This window comes from Melanotaenia boesemani, chromosome 4 (genome assembly GCF_017639745.1).
Source record: "Melanotaenia boesemani isolate fMelBoe1 chromosome 4, fMelBoe1.pri, whole genome shotgun sequence".
In the NCBI taxonomy this organism is placed as follows: Eukaryota; Metazoa; Chordata; class Actinopteri; order Atheriniformes; family Melanotaeniidae; genus Melanotaenia; species Melanotaenia boesemani.
The window spans coordinates 22,834,472-22,847,292 of record NC_055685.1 but is presented as its reverse complement, the minus strand read 5'-3'; the positions used below and the strand labels follow the sequence as shown (position 1 = coordinate 22,847,292).

The 12,821-nt window shown below is 38.8% G+C and overlaps 1 protein-coding gene across 1 annotated transcript; it reads right to left on the bottom strand.

Moving 5' to 3' along the window:
• Window positions 1-248: 248 nt before the first annotated feature.
• Window positions 249-11,809, bottom strand: LOC121638323 (axin-1-like). The gene is made up of 13 exons (XM_041983039.1): window positions 11,611-11,809; window positions 9,973-10,648; window positions 5,718-5,911; window positions 5,315-5,467; window positions 4,476-4,610; window positions 4,230-4,326; window positions 3,309-3,446; window positions 2,713-3,094; window positions 1,609-1,783; window positions 1,325-1,498; window positions 834-1,133; window positions 577-726; window positions 249-469 (listed from the first exon to the last, which is right to left on the bottom strand). Exons 2-13 carry the CDS (start codon window positions 10,576-10,578, stop codon window positions 343-345), a joined length of 2,631 nt encoding a protein of 876 aa, XP_041838973.1. The 5' UTR covers window positions 10,579-10,648; window positions 11,611-11,809; the 3' UTR covers window positions 249-342.
• Between the last annotated feature and the right edge of the window lie 1,012 nt (window positions 11,810-12,821).

The following is a 12,821-nucleotide window of genomic DNA, read 5'->3' as shown; positions in this document are numbered from 1 at the left end:
ATTTTACAGCTCTCCTCGAAGATCGGTAATGGAGAAACGACGGGTGAAATATTCTGCCCCCTCCCCCCCACATATGTATCATCCAGCTGACCTTCTTTATGTTGGTGTGATTGAGGTGCTGACACAGATATCCAAATGTCAATTTAAAAAATATATAATAAATTTCACCTCCTTAATACTTGAGCTTTTATGAAGCACAATCTCCCTTCTGTTACACATTGCTCTGTCCATCTTTCTACTTCCTCAGGTTTGATTTGTTGCAGGTGAATTTTTATCCAACCTGAACTTTTTTTTAAAAAAAAAAAAAGAAAATCATTTCTTTCATTTTCCTGTTCCCAAATTTCAGTCAACCTTCTCCACCTTCCCGACAATCTTTTCCTCGAATATAGGCAAGATGGCATCGTCATCACGAACCTCCTCAAACACCACACCACAGTCAAACTCGTCGCTCACTTTCTTGAAGTAAAATCTGCATAAAGACGTAAGATTGTTAGTTGTTTGTTTTCAACAAATGATAACATAACTATTTCACACACACTATTAAATTTTCAAAAGGAATGTACCATGTGTACTAACCTGTAGTGGCCCTTTTTGGTAAGCAGCTCCTTAAACTGGCCCAAAGTCACAACACGGCCTTTGACTGATGTTCGATATGGGATTGGCTCTCCACAAAAGTAGTACGCAACCGTCATGTTCTCACATACTTGCCGCTTCCCAGACTTATGCCTAGCACAGAGTAAAACACTTCTAAAATCATATCAAAACAAGAATATGTGCAAAGAAACCACTGGAGCAAATATGATTTTAAATTATAAAAAGATGTTGACAAATACCTCTGCTTAGCCTGCAGAAGTGCAGCCCTCCTCCTCTCCTCTTCAAGTCTCCTTCTAGCCTCCTCCAGCTGGGTGAGTGGGTTGGGAGCTGGGTTGGGGGGCATAGCTGGGTCCTGGATGAAAGGGTGCGAAGGCTGGACCTGGGTGGAAGATGAGCCCGGGATAGCTGTGGAACCTGAGGAGGGGTTGTTACGCAGCTGGGCTGAGACCCAGGGGTGCACAGCTCCGGGCCGCTCCACTGAAGTTGGACGTGGAGACTCACTGCTGGTTCCTGTCCTCCTAGAGCTACTGGTGCTGCCACTGGGAAAATTAGAAAACATCGGACAAAATTTCCCAATTATGAATCAGAAAATTATTTTATTATAGAAGGAAATAAATTAAATAAAATACTAAAGAAAATATAATAACTTAAAATCTTCTAAGCTTTACCCCATACAAGCTGCTTGGTTCGATATGTTTAAATAAACAATAAATGATAAAACATTACTTACCCATGAGAACTCTTCCTTTGTCTGTCTCCCTCCATCATCCACTGAATGATCTTCTGGTTTCTCTCCAGATCTTCCAGTGGAACTTGGGACTCCAGGCCCCGCCCACTCTCGTCGCCTTTGCCTGATGTTTCTGTTTTCTTACATCCTCTCCGTGATAGTGTGCTACCTTTGCTACTGCAGAAGATAACATGACGCACAAGCAATCCAGTTGAAGCCATCCAAATAATGAACAGTATGGGATGCTGTTTATAATATTTTTACTTTATGTAAAACTTTATACGTACCTGTAACCCATCCCATCAATGGTACTGGCTCCGGCTCCGTCAGCATAGTTTCTTCTTGCTGTGTGCTGACTGGCTTGGTCTCCGTTCCACAGGAAGCTGGCCTGAGACCTACAGCCCGTCTCCTCCTGCCCTTCTCTTCCTCTATGGTGGTACAGCTGCTTATGGTGATGGATACCTAAAGAAAATCAAGAGTTAGTCATTCAGGAAAGCCTATCTTAAAGATGTCTTGCATTTAAATCCAAATAATATTGTATCTGTAGCTACACTTTCCATCTAGCATTTGTAATACAGGTGATTCTAATTTCTTAATTTGAATTATAATTGTATTATTACCAGAACTTCTGAGTATCTCCCCCTTTTAAAGCGGACTATAAATCATAGTCAAACTAATTCTATTAAAACAAAACAATTAACTATCCTATATGTAATCAGAGCAACATATCGACTGCATTTTGACACCAAGTCCTAGAAAACACACAAGTCTCTGTTGCATTTCCTACAACTGGTCTGTCATTGGCCAGATGAGTAGCAGTCTGTTGTTCAGCAGTTTGTATTTTCATCCTTTTACTGTGATGTGATAATAATTTCCAGCAAAGAAACCACAGAGCACAGGTGGAAACACACCTCAGGAGTAATCACAACAAGTAGCAGCGTGGTTGGTTACAGCAGACTGCTGAAATGGATGTTTAATTTGTGGTTTATAAAGCAACAAGTATGTAACATTCAGAGTGTAAAGTTTTGTCTGATTCGCTAGTTTGCTCATCCCCCATAGCTTTCACAATAAAGGTTCCTGACGTTGACATACATCTATTTCTGTGCTTTCTGTGCTCTAAAACTCAAGTGTTGTCAGATTCCATTAAATCAACGAGTCACACATTTATGGAGCATGATGAACACACTATCCTGTAGTCACCAGTGAGACACCAACCAGTAAACCCAGAAGATATTATTCCATAGAAAATGTGAAAATATATACAAATAGTTTATGCCCATCAGACAACAAAGGCTGATGTTTTGATGCACCATGTAAGGTATAGACATGTTCGACTGATCACACTCTCCTACATCTGGTCCCACGAAAATGTCCTGCCAAGACTCTCTTACCTTTGACTCCAGCAGCAGGCAGACTGTGACCGCCCCGGTAGTGAGGTGGCCCAATTCCTCCATCAGGTGAGCGGGACGATTTGGGAGGAGTGTGTCGACCTCCTCCTCCTCCTAAGGTGCTGTTTGTTGCTCCTGGCGACTGGCAGCCTGGTGTCTTCATCACTCGCTGTACATGCTCATCCAAAATAGATTCTGGGTCGTCGTCATGGGAATCCTCCATGGCAACCAGGCCACCATAAGTGGTGGCTGTTCCCGTGTTAGCAGTGGTCTCTGAATAACGGGCACCATATAGAGGTGGAAATGATGACGGGAGAGGGAGTGGTATGTTATGAGAGGATATGGAGGTTGTCATGGAGATGTCAGCATCTTCCCCTTCTTCTTCCTGGTGGAAACAGAAGACAAACATTTAATTTCTAGACATGCACATATCAGATCACTTTCTCACTAAATATATGAGAAAGTGACATAACCAGTGTCCAGACTAAATGTATTGGAAAAATGGTGGAAAACTATTTTTCCATCTTATGCGAGACTGGGAATCAATAACCAATAGTCAGTAAAGTGACTTTAAAGTTGACCAGCAGTTGTACACTCACCAGCCTTACTCTCTTCAGCCTCTCTTCAAGTCTTTCCTCAGCCTCTCTTTCTCTGAGAACAGTCTCCAGCCTGCTGATGAGCTCCGCTGCAAACCGTTCCGGTTCTACGTGGATGTCCTTTGGCATACGATGTGTGCGCTTTATAAAAACAAAGCGGAAGAAAAAACATTTATTTTTAGAAATACACAACACTGCTGCCAAGATTTAAATGTCATGCTTGTAAATTAAAAATTAGCCAACACATTTCAGTTGGAGAAAAGTATATTTATCCTTCAAAAAGATTAATGGTTTCATTTAAATCATGAGGTGGGTCTGAAAAGTCACTTCTCACTCAGTGACCACCCGGTGCTCTCAGTCTCTAAGAAGTGCTCTTTCAACTTAGTTTCTGATGACCACAAATTAAACGCTAAGATTTCTTAAAATTGATTAAAATGAATAGAAACAGAAAATAGTTTATAGAAATATTTATTCCTTTTCTCTGCTCAAGCTGTGATTTCAAAAAAGTTGGCTGAACAACTTTTGAACCACATACCGGTGTACACTGGATTTTACAGAACTCATCCATGTACCAGACACACACTTATTTCCCCTGTCTGGAAAACTACTGTTTTTACCACACTAGTGAAAAGTGTTGAAACATGAGTGGGAAAACTGAGTGACGTTTCTTGGTCACACTGCCATTAATAAAAAGTAGGCTAGAATCCACATCTGATGGAGCAGCTGACTCTCAAACAAGCTGTAAATGGAGAAGTGATGCTCACACTTACACATTAACTCAGGATTGTGATATATACAACTAATCAGTAGATACACATTTTAGCAGCCTTTGAGTGTTTAATCCTTTGCACATGCATGTGTAATGCTAGACAACATCAGCTGCGAATGCTGACAGAAGGCTAAACGATCTGTGTCTGTACTCACAGGTATATGAGGTAGGGGCACACGGCCATTGGCTTTGGCACTTTCATGCATTTCTTTACGATGCTGCTTTCGATATCTGTACGGAGGAATACCATCTCTGCACACACACAGAGCAATTAATCAAAGATTTAAAATGTTTATTACATAATTCAGAGGTGTAATATCATTTAGCACACTGACATCAAGTAAAACAAAATATGCTTGTAAGAAAAGTCATGATCACTTGCTGTCATTGTGTGTACTTACACACTGCTGTCGGTCAATGACAGTGTGTCTGCATCACTTGACATGCTCTGCTGCTCACTGTCATTGGCACTGGTTGCTGGAGCACGAGCGTAGCCCATATTTGCGTAGTACGGGTTTATTGGCTCTCTCCACGGTCTGGTGAAGGATTAAGATATTGTGACTCAGCTTCTTCCACACAAATTAGGCTTCAACTATGAAAAGGAATATAATCTGATTCTGATTTCAAATGTTTTTATTTTCTGTCTTAACCCCTTACAGTGTGAAATATAAAATACAGGAAAAATATAAATTCTATCATTTGAACTTATAATTAGATCTTTAAACAAAACTCAACCAAAAAAAAAAAAAAAAAAACAGAAAGATTTAGGACAACACTTTGAAAATGACTCCTTAAGGACTTTATTTAATGCAGAATATTAAAGTCCACAGCGGGCAAAAGATATCTATGGAGTTGTATGCAACAGGATTTAAAGAAGTTTTGATAATGTAAGTGTTGCAGGGGCCACATAAACTGTGTATCAAATATGACACATGAGGCATTAAAGGATTAAATATACAAGAATGTGTTACATGTTCAAATCCAGCTAGCAAAATTCATTTTTGTTTAAAAACATGCGCACTACACATGACAAATCAGGATATTAAAGCTTCTAAAAACACATTTCATGTCTCTTCTTTCCTCTGGAAGTGAATGTGATAAACTGTTTGGGTGACATGTACATCAATGCATTTCTGTTTCGGTATTTAAGGGGTTATTTGGAGTAAAACATAAAATGAACGGACATGTTTATTTTTCCTTTTCACAATGGTTCTTCTGAAACATGAACAACAACACACACCTGTACTCTCTGCTGTCCTGCCTCCTCCTGTTGGTCGAAGCTCTCTGTGGTGCCGTCTGCATCAGCAGGCTATGCGTCAGCCTACCAGCTGGTGTATCTCCACACTCGTCTTTCTCTTCCTCCTCTTCCCTGACTCCACCACCTCCTCCACACCTAAGACCAGATTAATATCTGTTATTCAAACAGATACATTCCATCACTCCTTAAACGGTGAAAGACTGAAGTTTTAAAACACACTATGAAAACTCGTTTAAACGTTGATACTGGTGCAGTTAGAACTGAAAACTGACCAGCTGAAAACAGTCAGTTGAAATTTCTTGTTTAATTATTCCAGACAATAAACACAGACCTTATTTAAGATATAAGAATTGTAGTGCAAAGCAAAGAGTCAAACTTGTATCACCTCCACTCCTCATCTTCAGCAAGTGTAGGCAAGTACCCAGGCACAGGCTTGGCTGGCCCTGATGAAGGGCTCTGATCACTAGGATTAGGTTTGGGACTCTCTCCTCCTGTCCGAGTGTACTCCAAGTACAAATCCGACTTGAGGAACAAAGGATAAGTGTTCTCCTCCATCATGGCCTGGATCTCTGTCTGAGCCTGGAACACACACACACAATCTTATATATGGACTTAAGTTTTGTTCTGTCAAAGTTTTGTTTTGACTTTTCACTCAATCAAGCGTCTGTCAGGTTGAATATGTCTGTGTTTTGTTATGAATGCCAAATGCTAGAACTGTTTTGGCAAAACAAATCTACCCACAGGTATTAATAAAGTAACCCTGAACCTTAAGAGCAAGTCAATACAAAAATGATGTTAATGCCCAACTAAAACAAAGATGAACACAAAGTTGTTGACATACCTCTTACATCTTAATTTTTCTCAACATCTCAGTCTAATCAAAGACTGAAGCAATTACATGTAGAACAACTTAATTTACACAACTTACTACACAGCATATCCAGACAGACAAAGATGTGTGTGTTCAGTTATTGGTCATTTTAACGATAATGATCCTCATGCATTCATTCAGTAAAAGAGCCAAAGTGCACACTGTAATTGCCCTTCATGCAAAATGGACAACACATCAACTCACTCTAACCCCAAAGTCCCTAGAGTGAGTTTTATCTTTAATATCAACCTGTCATATTGCCATAATTCATACATGTCATGCATACTGTGGCTGAAAAAAACAGGTGGTGGATGGAACCAACTGAAAATATTTAAGATTTATATAAATGTATTTTTAGTTGAAGTTTATAATTGAACAGGTGCTGCTAAACAGGACTGCAACTGGTTTCTTAAGCTTTTTACTCCTATTACAGTAATAAGCACAGCAACTAATTACTTGTTTTGTGTGTTTGTGTGCAAGCATGTGTGACGGAGCAGCTCTAAATGATTGTTAGGAAAACCATGGCTTCTGTGTCATTTCCTGATATGATCAGTGTGATTCCTCTCAAACGTGGATCATAAGGGCTCTAGATGGTAAGCAATTTTTCAATCGTGAATAGCTTTTTTCTTGTTTGGACCGGTGCATCTAACATTTGGCAGACTGAGGTGTTGTTAATCTCCCCGAATTTCTATCTGCAGGGAAGTGCTAGGCAAAAGCCTCTGACTGGCTCTGATCCACAGTCATATGCCGAGTTGTGTGCTGGTTTGAAATTCCAAATGCATAAGACAGGCATTAGGCAATAATACTGTTTTTATCCAATGTTCTTTCGTTTTCCTTTTGTTTTTAATGTTAAATTATGCTTCTTCTATTCTGTAAAGCACTTTGAATCACCCTGTTGTTAAATTGTGTTATACAAATGAACTTGCCTTGCCTAAAGAAGGGAAAAAAAGGATTTTTATCACTGGTTGGCAACCATAGATGTGGAATACAATACAGCCAATAAGGAGCTTCTTTTCACCAAAATTAAATAAACGTAGATAATAGTAAATAAAAAGAAATGATTAAATGTAAATCAAGAGGAGAGAAATTTGCCAGAAGCAGCACAGCCTCATGGTCCATTTCAAAGTTTTAGTTTCATTCAGTTAACTTTGTTTTTAAAAATAAGGCTTTTTTTTCTAAATAAAGACAAACATTTTACTAAACTTCATTCTTGTTCACAGTAATTTAAATACGTATATGGGTAATGATTAAATAACAATCCTTAAAATGTTGTAAAATGTAGTGCTGAGAGAATTTGAGAGCATCTCAATTTTTGTTGGTGCATCCAAATTAAAAAGTTAGATGCACAAGTAGAACCAATGTAAAAAGTTAATTATCCACCCTGGTCATGCCAAATTAAAATCTGCCCCTAGTGTGTGTAACTACCAAATGATGTCAGAAATTCAGACTTGTGTCATCCTGAAATCCATCAACGTTACCAAGTCTGACCTAATCAGATTGTCATAACTAATTATAACAGAAAAGCAACAAATTGTGAATTAAATCAACTGAAAGTAGATTAAACAGCTGAACTTGTGTGAATGTCAAACCCTTCTATGGTTTGTGGGTGTTTGTTTTGTTCTTTAAATGTGACTGTAAAACAATCAAATATTAAAATTTTATGCTGAGATTCACTCCTTTCTTGTCACAATCTCAGCCCCCTCTCCACATTCATTCTGAAGCTCCCTTCACCTCAGCCTGTAGTGCACCTGTATTCCCTCAGTTGATTGAATTTGGTATGAATGACAATCAGTACTGTGTTTAAGGACCGTAACAACTATTCCTGTGGTACAACTAAAAGTTACCAGGTTTTATGAGCCACTGTGCAGATTAAACCTGAGGTGACTGAGACATACAGCTTGAGAATATTCGATCAGTTAGTGATGCTCATCGCAACAAGCTTGACCTCAAAGGTTCAAGATGCTCTCAACAACGCAACCTTTCTACCACGATCATCGTTAGGGGTGAAATTTCTCCCCCCCAAAGCTCTTTAAGCCCTGCCTCCTGCAGTCAAAATGGACATTCAAAGAAGACACTCCCTAAAAGACTAAACTGGATATAGTTCCTGCATCATAAATGAGAAAACAAAGACAGAATGAAAGTGATCCAGAGGTTAACAAGAGGGCACAGAGGAAGAGTAAGAGAAACTAAAACTTTATATTGTTTTATTTATTTTTGTAGGAATCTTCCAATACCATTCTTTTCCTGTCCTGATACCAATTCCAATAAGTGGGGTTAAGGCATCTGCACCAATCCGATACCTGTTTATTACAAGGTCTATTAAATTTCTCATTTAAATAAAAACCAAAATCTCTTCAGTCATGAAGCAACACTCAATACAAATCTATCTAGACTGTAAAAACTATTCTGCAGCACGACTTAAAACAGCTAATATGAGAATTCTTTCAATTAACTTAATGGAAAATTAACACATAAGCAAAAGAAATGTACCTGTCATTTTTAGAAACATTGCTTTATCATCTGTATACACATTTCAGGCCTGTTAAAAGACTGATCATAGAACTATTCGTGACCTAAACTGACAGTGGCAACGTTTACATGAGTTGTAATTCCCCTTTACTTCTGAATAAAACTTTAATCCCATTTAAAAAGATTTAAAATACCACTGTAAACACCTAATTCCAAATGAAATGGTCACTCCAAATTAAACTTAAATCCAAAGTAAGAAGCTGGTTTATTCTGATTTTAAATCCTAAATGAATAAGTCCTTGATAGTGTATACTGTCATTCAAATATGTCACGTTCGTCCCTTGTCCAATCAGAACCCTTCTCCAATCCCCAGATCTTAAGACAAATAGAATAAAGGTGATTAAACATGTTTTCCATGTAATCCTCAATTCAGAATTACTATTTCCAGGTAAACGTAATGAAGAATACTTTAATTCCAAATTATTTAACTCTTAAAAATTCATTCCAAACTACAAAAACATCATGTAACTGTGGCTAGTGACAAATAACTATGATGGCTTTATAGGAATTGGGTTTTACTATTTACACAGTTTTTTTTAATCCACATAGCCATCACAATACCTAAACATTTGTGGTGTCCTGCATGACCATGCAGACACATTTCAGATTCATCTGGGTACCATCTTATCAACCTAAATTCCAGCCCTTAAGCACAGCCCTGCACAGTAGAGCTTGTCACATACTCCGTGAGAAGCGAAAGCTTTGTTCTTGTTCTCGAGGTCGCAAGAACATAAAAAAAAAAAAAGTTTGTATTGTTCTGGTCACTTCATACTCCACGACAAGCTTCATGGTGTCCGTGTCTTTAAATCCCACGTGTTGTGTACATTTATGTACTTTCTCACCACCTCAGTCAGTTGTTCCTTTAAACTATCCGTTCAACCTTGGATCAGGGGAAATGCAAAAGTCACAATTTTCGGCTTCATTCTTGTCCATGTTAAAAATGGCCACCTCAAATGTCTGACACAATACTTCTCAGAGCCCCATGAGAAGAAAGTTCTGCTCAGCTGATGTGTCAAGAACAAGTTGCAAGGTGTCCCCATTTACATCAGTGAAAACAAAAAGACATCATCTTGTTCATGAGGCCTCAAAAACAAGAAAAAAAGTTTTCAATTCTCACAGAGTATGTAACAGCCTAAACTATTTCAGTGGTCATAATATAGGCATGATCCTCAAGTGGCTTATGTTACCCAACATATAGGAACTTTTTACTAACATACCATGTAATGAGTGTTATAATCACCTGTTCAAACATAGCAGGGTCTGGATGCGGTTTTCCCACGCAGTCTCTGATGAAGCTCTTGGTAGCTGCTTTGATCTGCCTAGAAACAATCCCACTTCCATCTACTATGTATTTCCTGTAGATGACCTTAGCCAGCTTTGCCTTCTTCTCCTGGCTGGTCTTCCTGAAGCCCGAGCATGCAAACCAAAAGTCAACAAGATCTGCACACCCTTCCTGGCTCAGGAAGTTTCTGAACAGCTGGGTACCTTCCTGGTCATCGAAGAGAGAGTGCAGTGACTCAGCCCACTTAAGATATGGCGGAGTTGGAGAAGCAGAGCCCTCAGGTTCATACCCCAAGTCCAGGTCAGGGCGTCGTGGGGTCGCAGACGAGGAGGAGGGTGTATAACTTGATGGATCCCCCATTTTAGAAGACGGGGGATAGCCTGGGGTTTGTGAAAGGGTGTTTGGACGGGTGTTGACTGACTGGACCGGTGGATCCAAGTCAGTTCCCTCCTCACCGGGGACTGGAGGACGTGGGGCATCTTCTGTAAAGTGGGTAGGGCCGCTCAGAGAGGCCACAACCCCTCCACCACCCCTGAACCCAATCCCATCTCTGACAACACTCATGTCTCTGATTGCACAAGGCAGAGGTCAGACCTTCCCCTCTAGCAATGATTTTGCTGCCAAACAATGCACCCTAGAATGGAAATAAGAACATCAGTTAGCTTTGCAATGTGAGTTGACACAACAGAAATAAACATAACTAATAAAATTATAATGATGACCAACTCGTATGTCACTCTTCACACAGCGTCAGGCCACTAAAATAAGCACGCACACGTATTAACAAATAAATACGTGTTATGAATATATAAATAACAAGAGCAACAAAACAAAATAATTGGTATAACGCAGAGAACTTGGTAAGTGCGGTTAAGGAAGACACCGTCTCATAAAGTTATACATATTTATCTAATGGCAATTAGAGTACTAAATGTGTATTGTTGTTTGTCCCCTTTTAAACTAAATTTAAATGTGTCTTACATACCGCCAACTACGGTGAAATAAAGCTCCAGAGTGACTAAAAACAACTGAAAATTGTGTATGTAAATTTCCAAGCTGAAGTTCACCATCAAGTTTTTTTATTGGTAGTTTAACAATACCCTTACTTGCTAGTGCTAACAGCGTTAATATCGCGTACTTATTGCAACTAGACTTCGTTTTCCTAACAATCAACTGGTGTTAACAAGCTAAGACAGCTAGCTAGCCTTGTAGCAATGCCACCAGCAATGCCAATGCTTTGAAGTACGAGTCTCATTCATCTTGGCCTGCAAAGACGGTGGGGGATGGGTATGGCAACAAACTCTACAGCCACACAAGACAGGCCTGCGTATAAAACACTTAAACACAACCGTAAAGTTCACATTTTCTCGTGTGAAGCAAACTCCTACAGAAACAGCGTCAACTTTCTAAATGATTAACATCAACAAACCGAGTGATGTAAGATCAAACGAAACAAGAAAGCGAGGGCACGTTTTCCACTCCAGTGGCTGCAGCACCAGCTAGCTTTGGTGTGTTAGCTAGTTTGTTAGCTTACAAGCTGGCTAGCTTAGCTAGGTACGTTAACGTCCCGTGTTTTCACAAAAGTGTATGTCCTACCGTCTCTGAAAGCCTGTCCCCCGTAATCCACTGCATTGGGGATACTGGCGCGAACAATGTGTCCCAAAACGCAGCATATGGAAAGCCTTCAGTTACTACGTTATTTAAAAAATCTCGCCTTGCCCTTAACTCCCCATGGTGGTTAGTTTCAGAGCAATAATACAGAGCGAGAGACTACGTGCGTGCACGCCGACAACGTGCGAAGAGAAGTACGTTTATAGAACAGGGAGACATAGAAACTACAAGCACAAAGTGTCAATAACTCAGCCGGGGAAAGTATTCTTTCCAAGTTTCTTAAACTTAAGACTTTGCCTGAATATTTCGAAAAATGGCAATTTAATGCATAGAAATTCTGTCTTATTTTTGTGTATTAAAAACATAATACAATGGATCCCAAAATATACATAACTACCTATGAATAAGTTCTTAAGAGGAAAACCTGGAAATTAAGCATTAAGAATATTGCACTACATAAAAACACTTTATCTCAATGCAAATATAGCTGCTGCTTTTAATTAGATTAAAAGTGAAGATTCATCACATAACTCAAAAAGCGTACTAATTCCAGATGTTCATCCTTGATTTTCAGTGTCAATATAAACGGAAGATGCTAGTATCAATAAATCACAACTGCGCAAATCCAAATATGTACTAAATTAGCATAAACTTTCAACTAGTCAGTTGGTTATCACTGGCAAAAGCGTCCTCATTTTAAAGCTGCCATATTTAAAGGACAATATTAAAATTAATTCAAGTAATCCCTGAAAGTAATCTGTAATATGACAATGTAGCTGTGCTTTTTTTTTCCAAATGTAATCTGTGGTGGTTATAATAACAGGCTGCACATTATTCTATATTACATACATCTTAAGGAGTAAATATCGTTTATGAAAAATTGAAATCATCTGATCATTTTAATTAAAGTAGCTTTTTAAAATTGAAGCTTGATGGAGTGGAGCTACTTTTAGTTATCCCACTAAATGTTTTTATTTATTTATTTAATGTATTGCTAAACATTTCGTGTTTTTTATTTCTTTTTTGGGGATTTTACAGTCCAAAGTAACTAGCTACAAGTCACACACATGTAGTCATAAATCTAAATAAATAGTTAAATATATTTTTACCTCCAAAATATACATCTTAAAAGCTGCTTAAAATGTAGGAAGAACTGCTAAAAAAAAGGCTGCACTGTAAATTACACTGCTTAAGAG

Excerpts from the sequence above, each read along its gene's own strand:
- LOC121638323 (XM_041983039.1), bottom strand. The coding sequence starts at position 10,578 with ATGAGTGTTGTCAGAGATGGGATTGGGTTCAGGGGTGGTGGAGGGGTT. Across the intron at positions 1,784-2,712 it reads GCCTGCTGCTGGAGTCAAAG|GTATCCATCACCATAAGCAG; the intron begins GTAAGAGAGTCT and ends GATTTTCTTTAG. Across the intron at positions 1,499-1,608 it reads ATTGATGGGATGGGTTACAG|TAGCAAAGGTAGCACACTAT; the intron begins GTACGTATAAAG and ends TATCTTCTGCAG.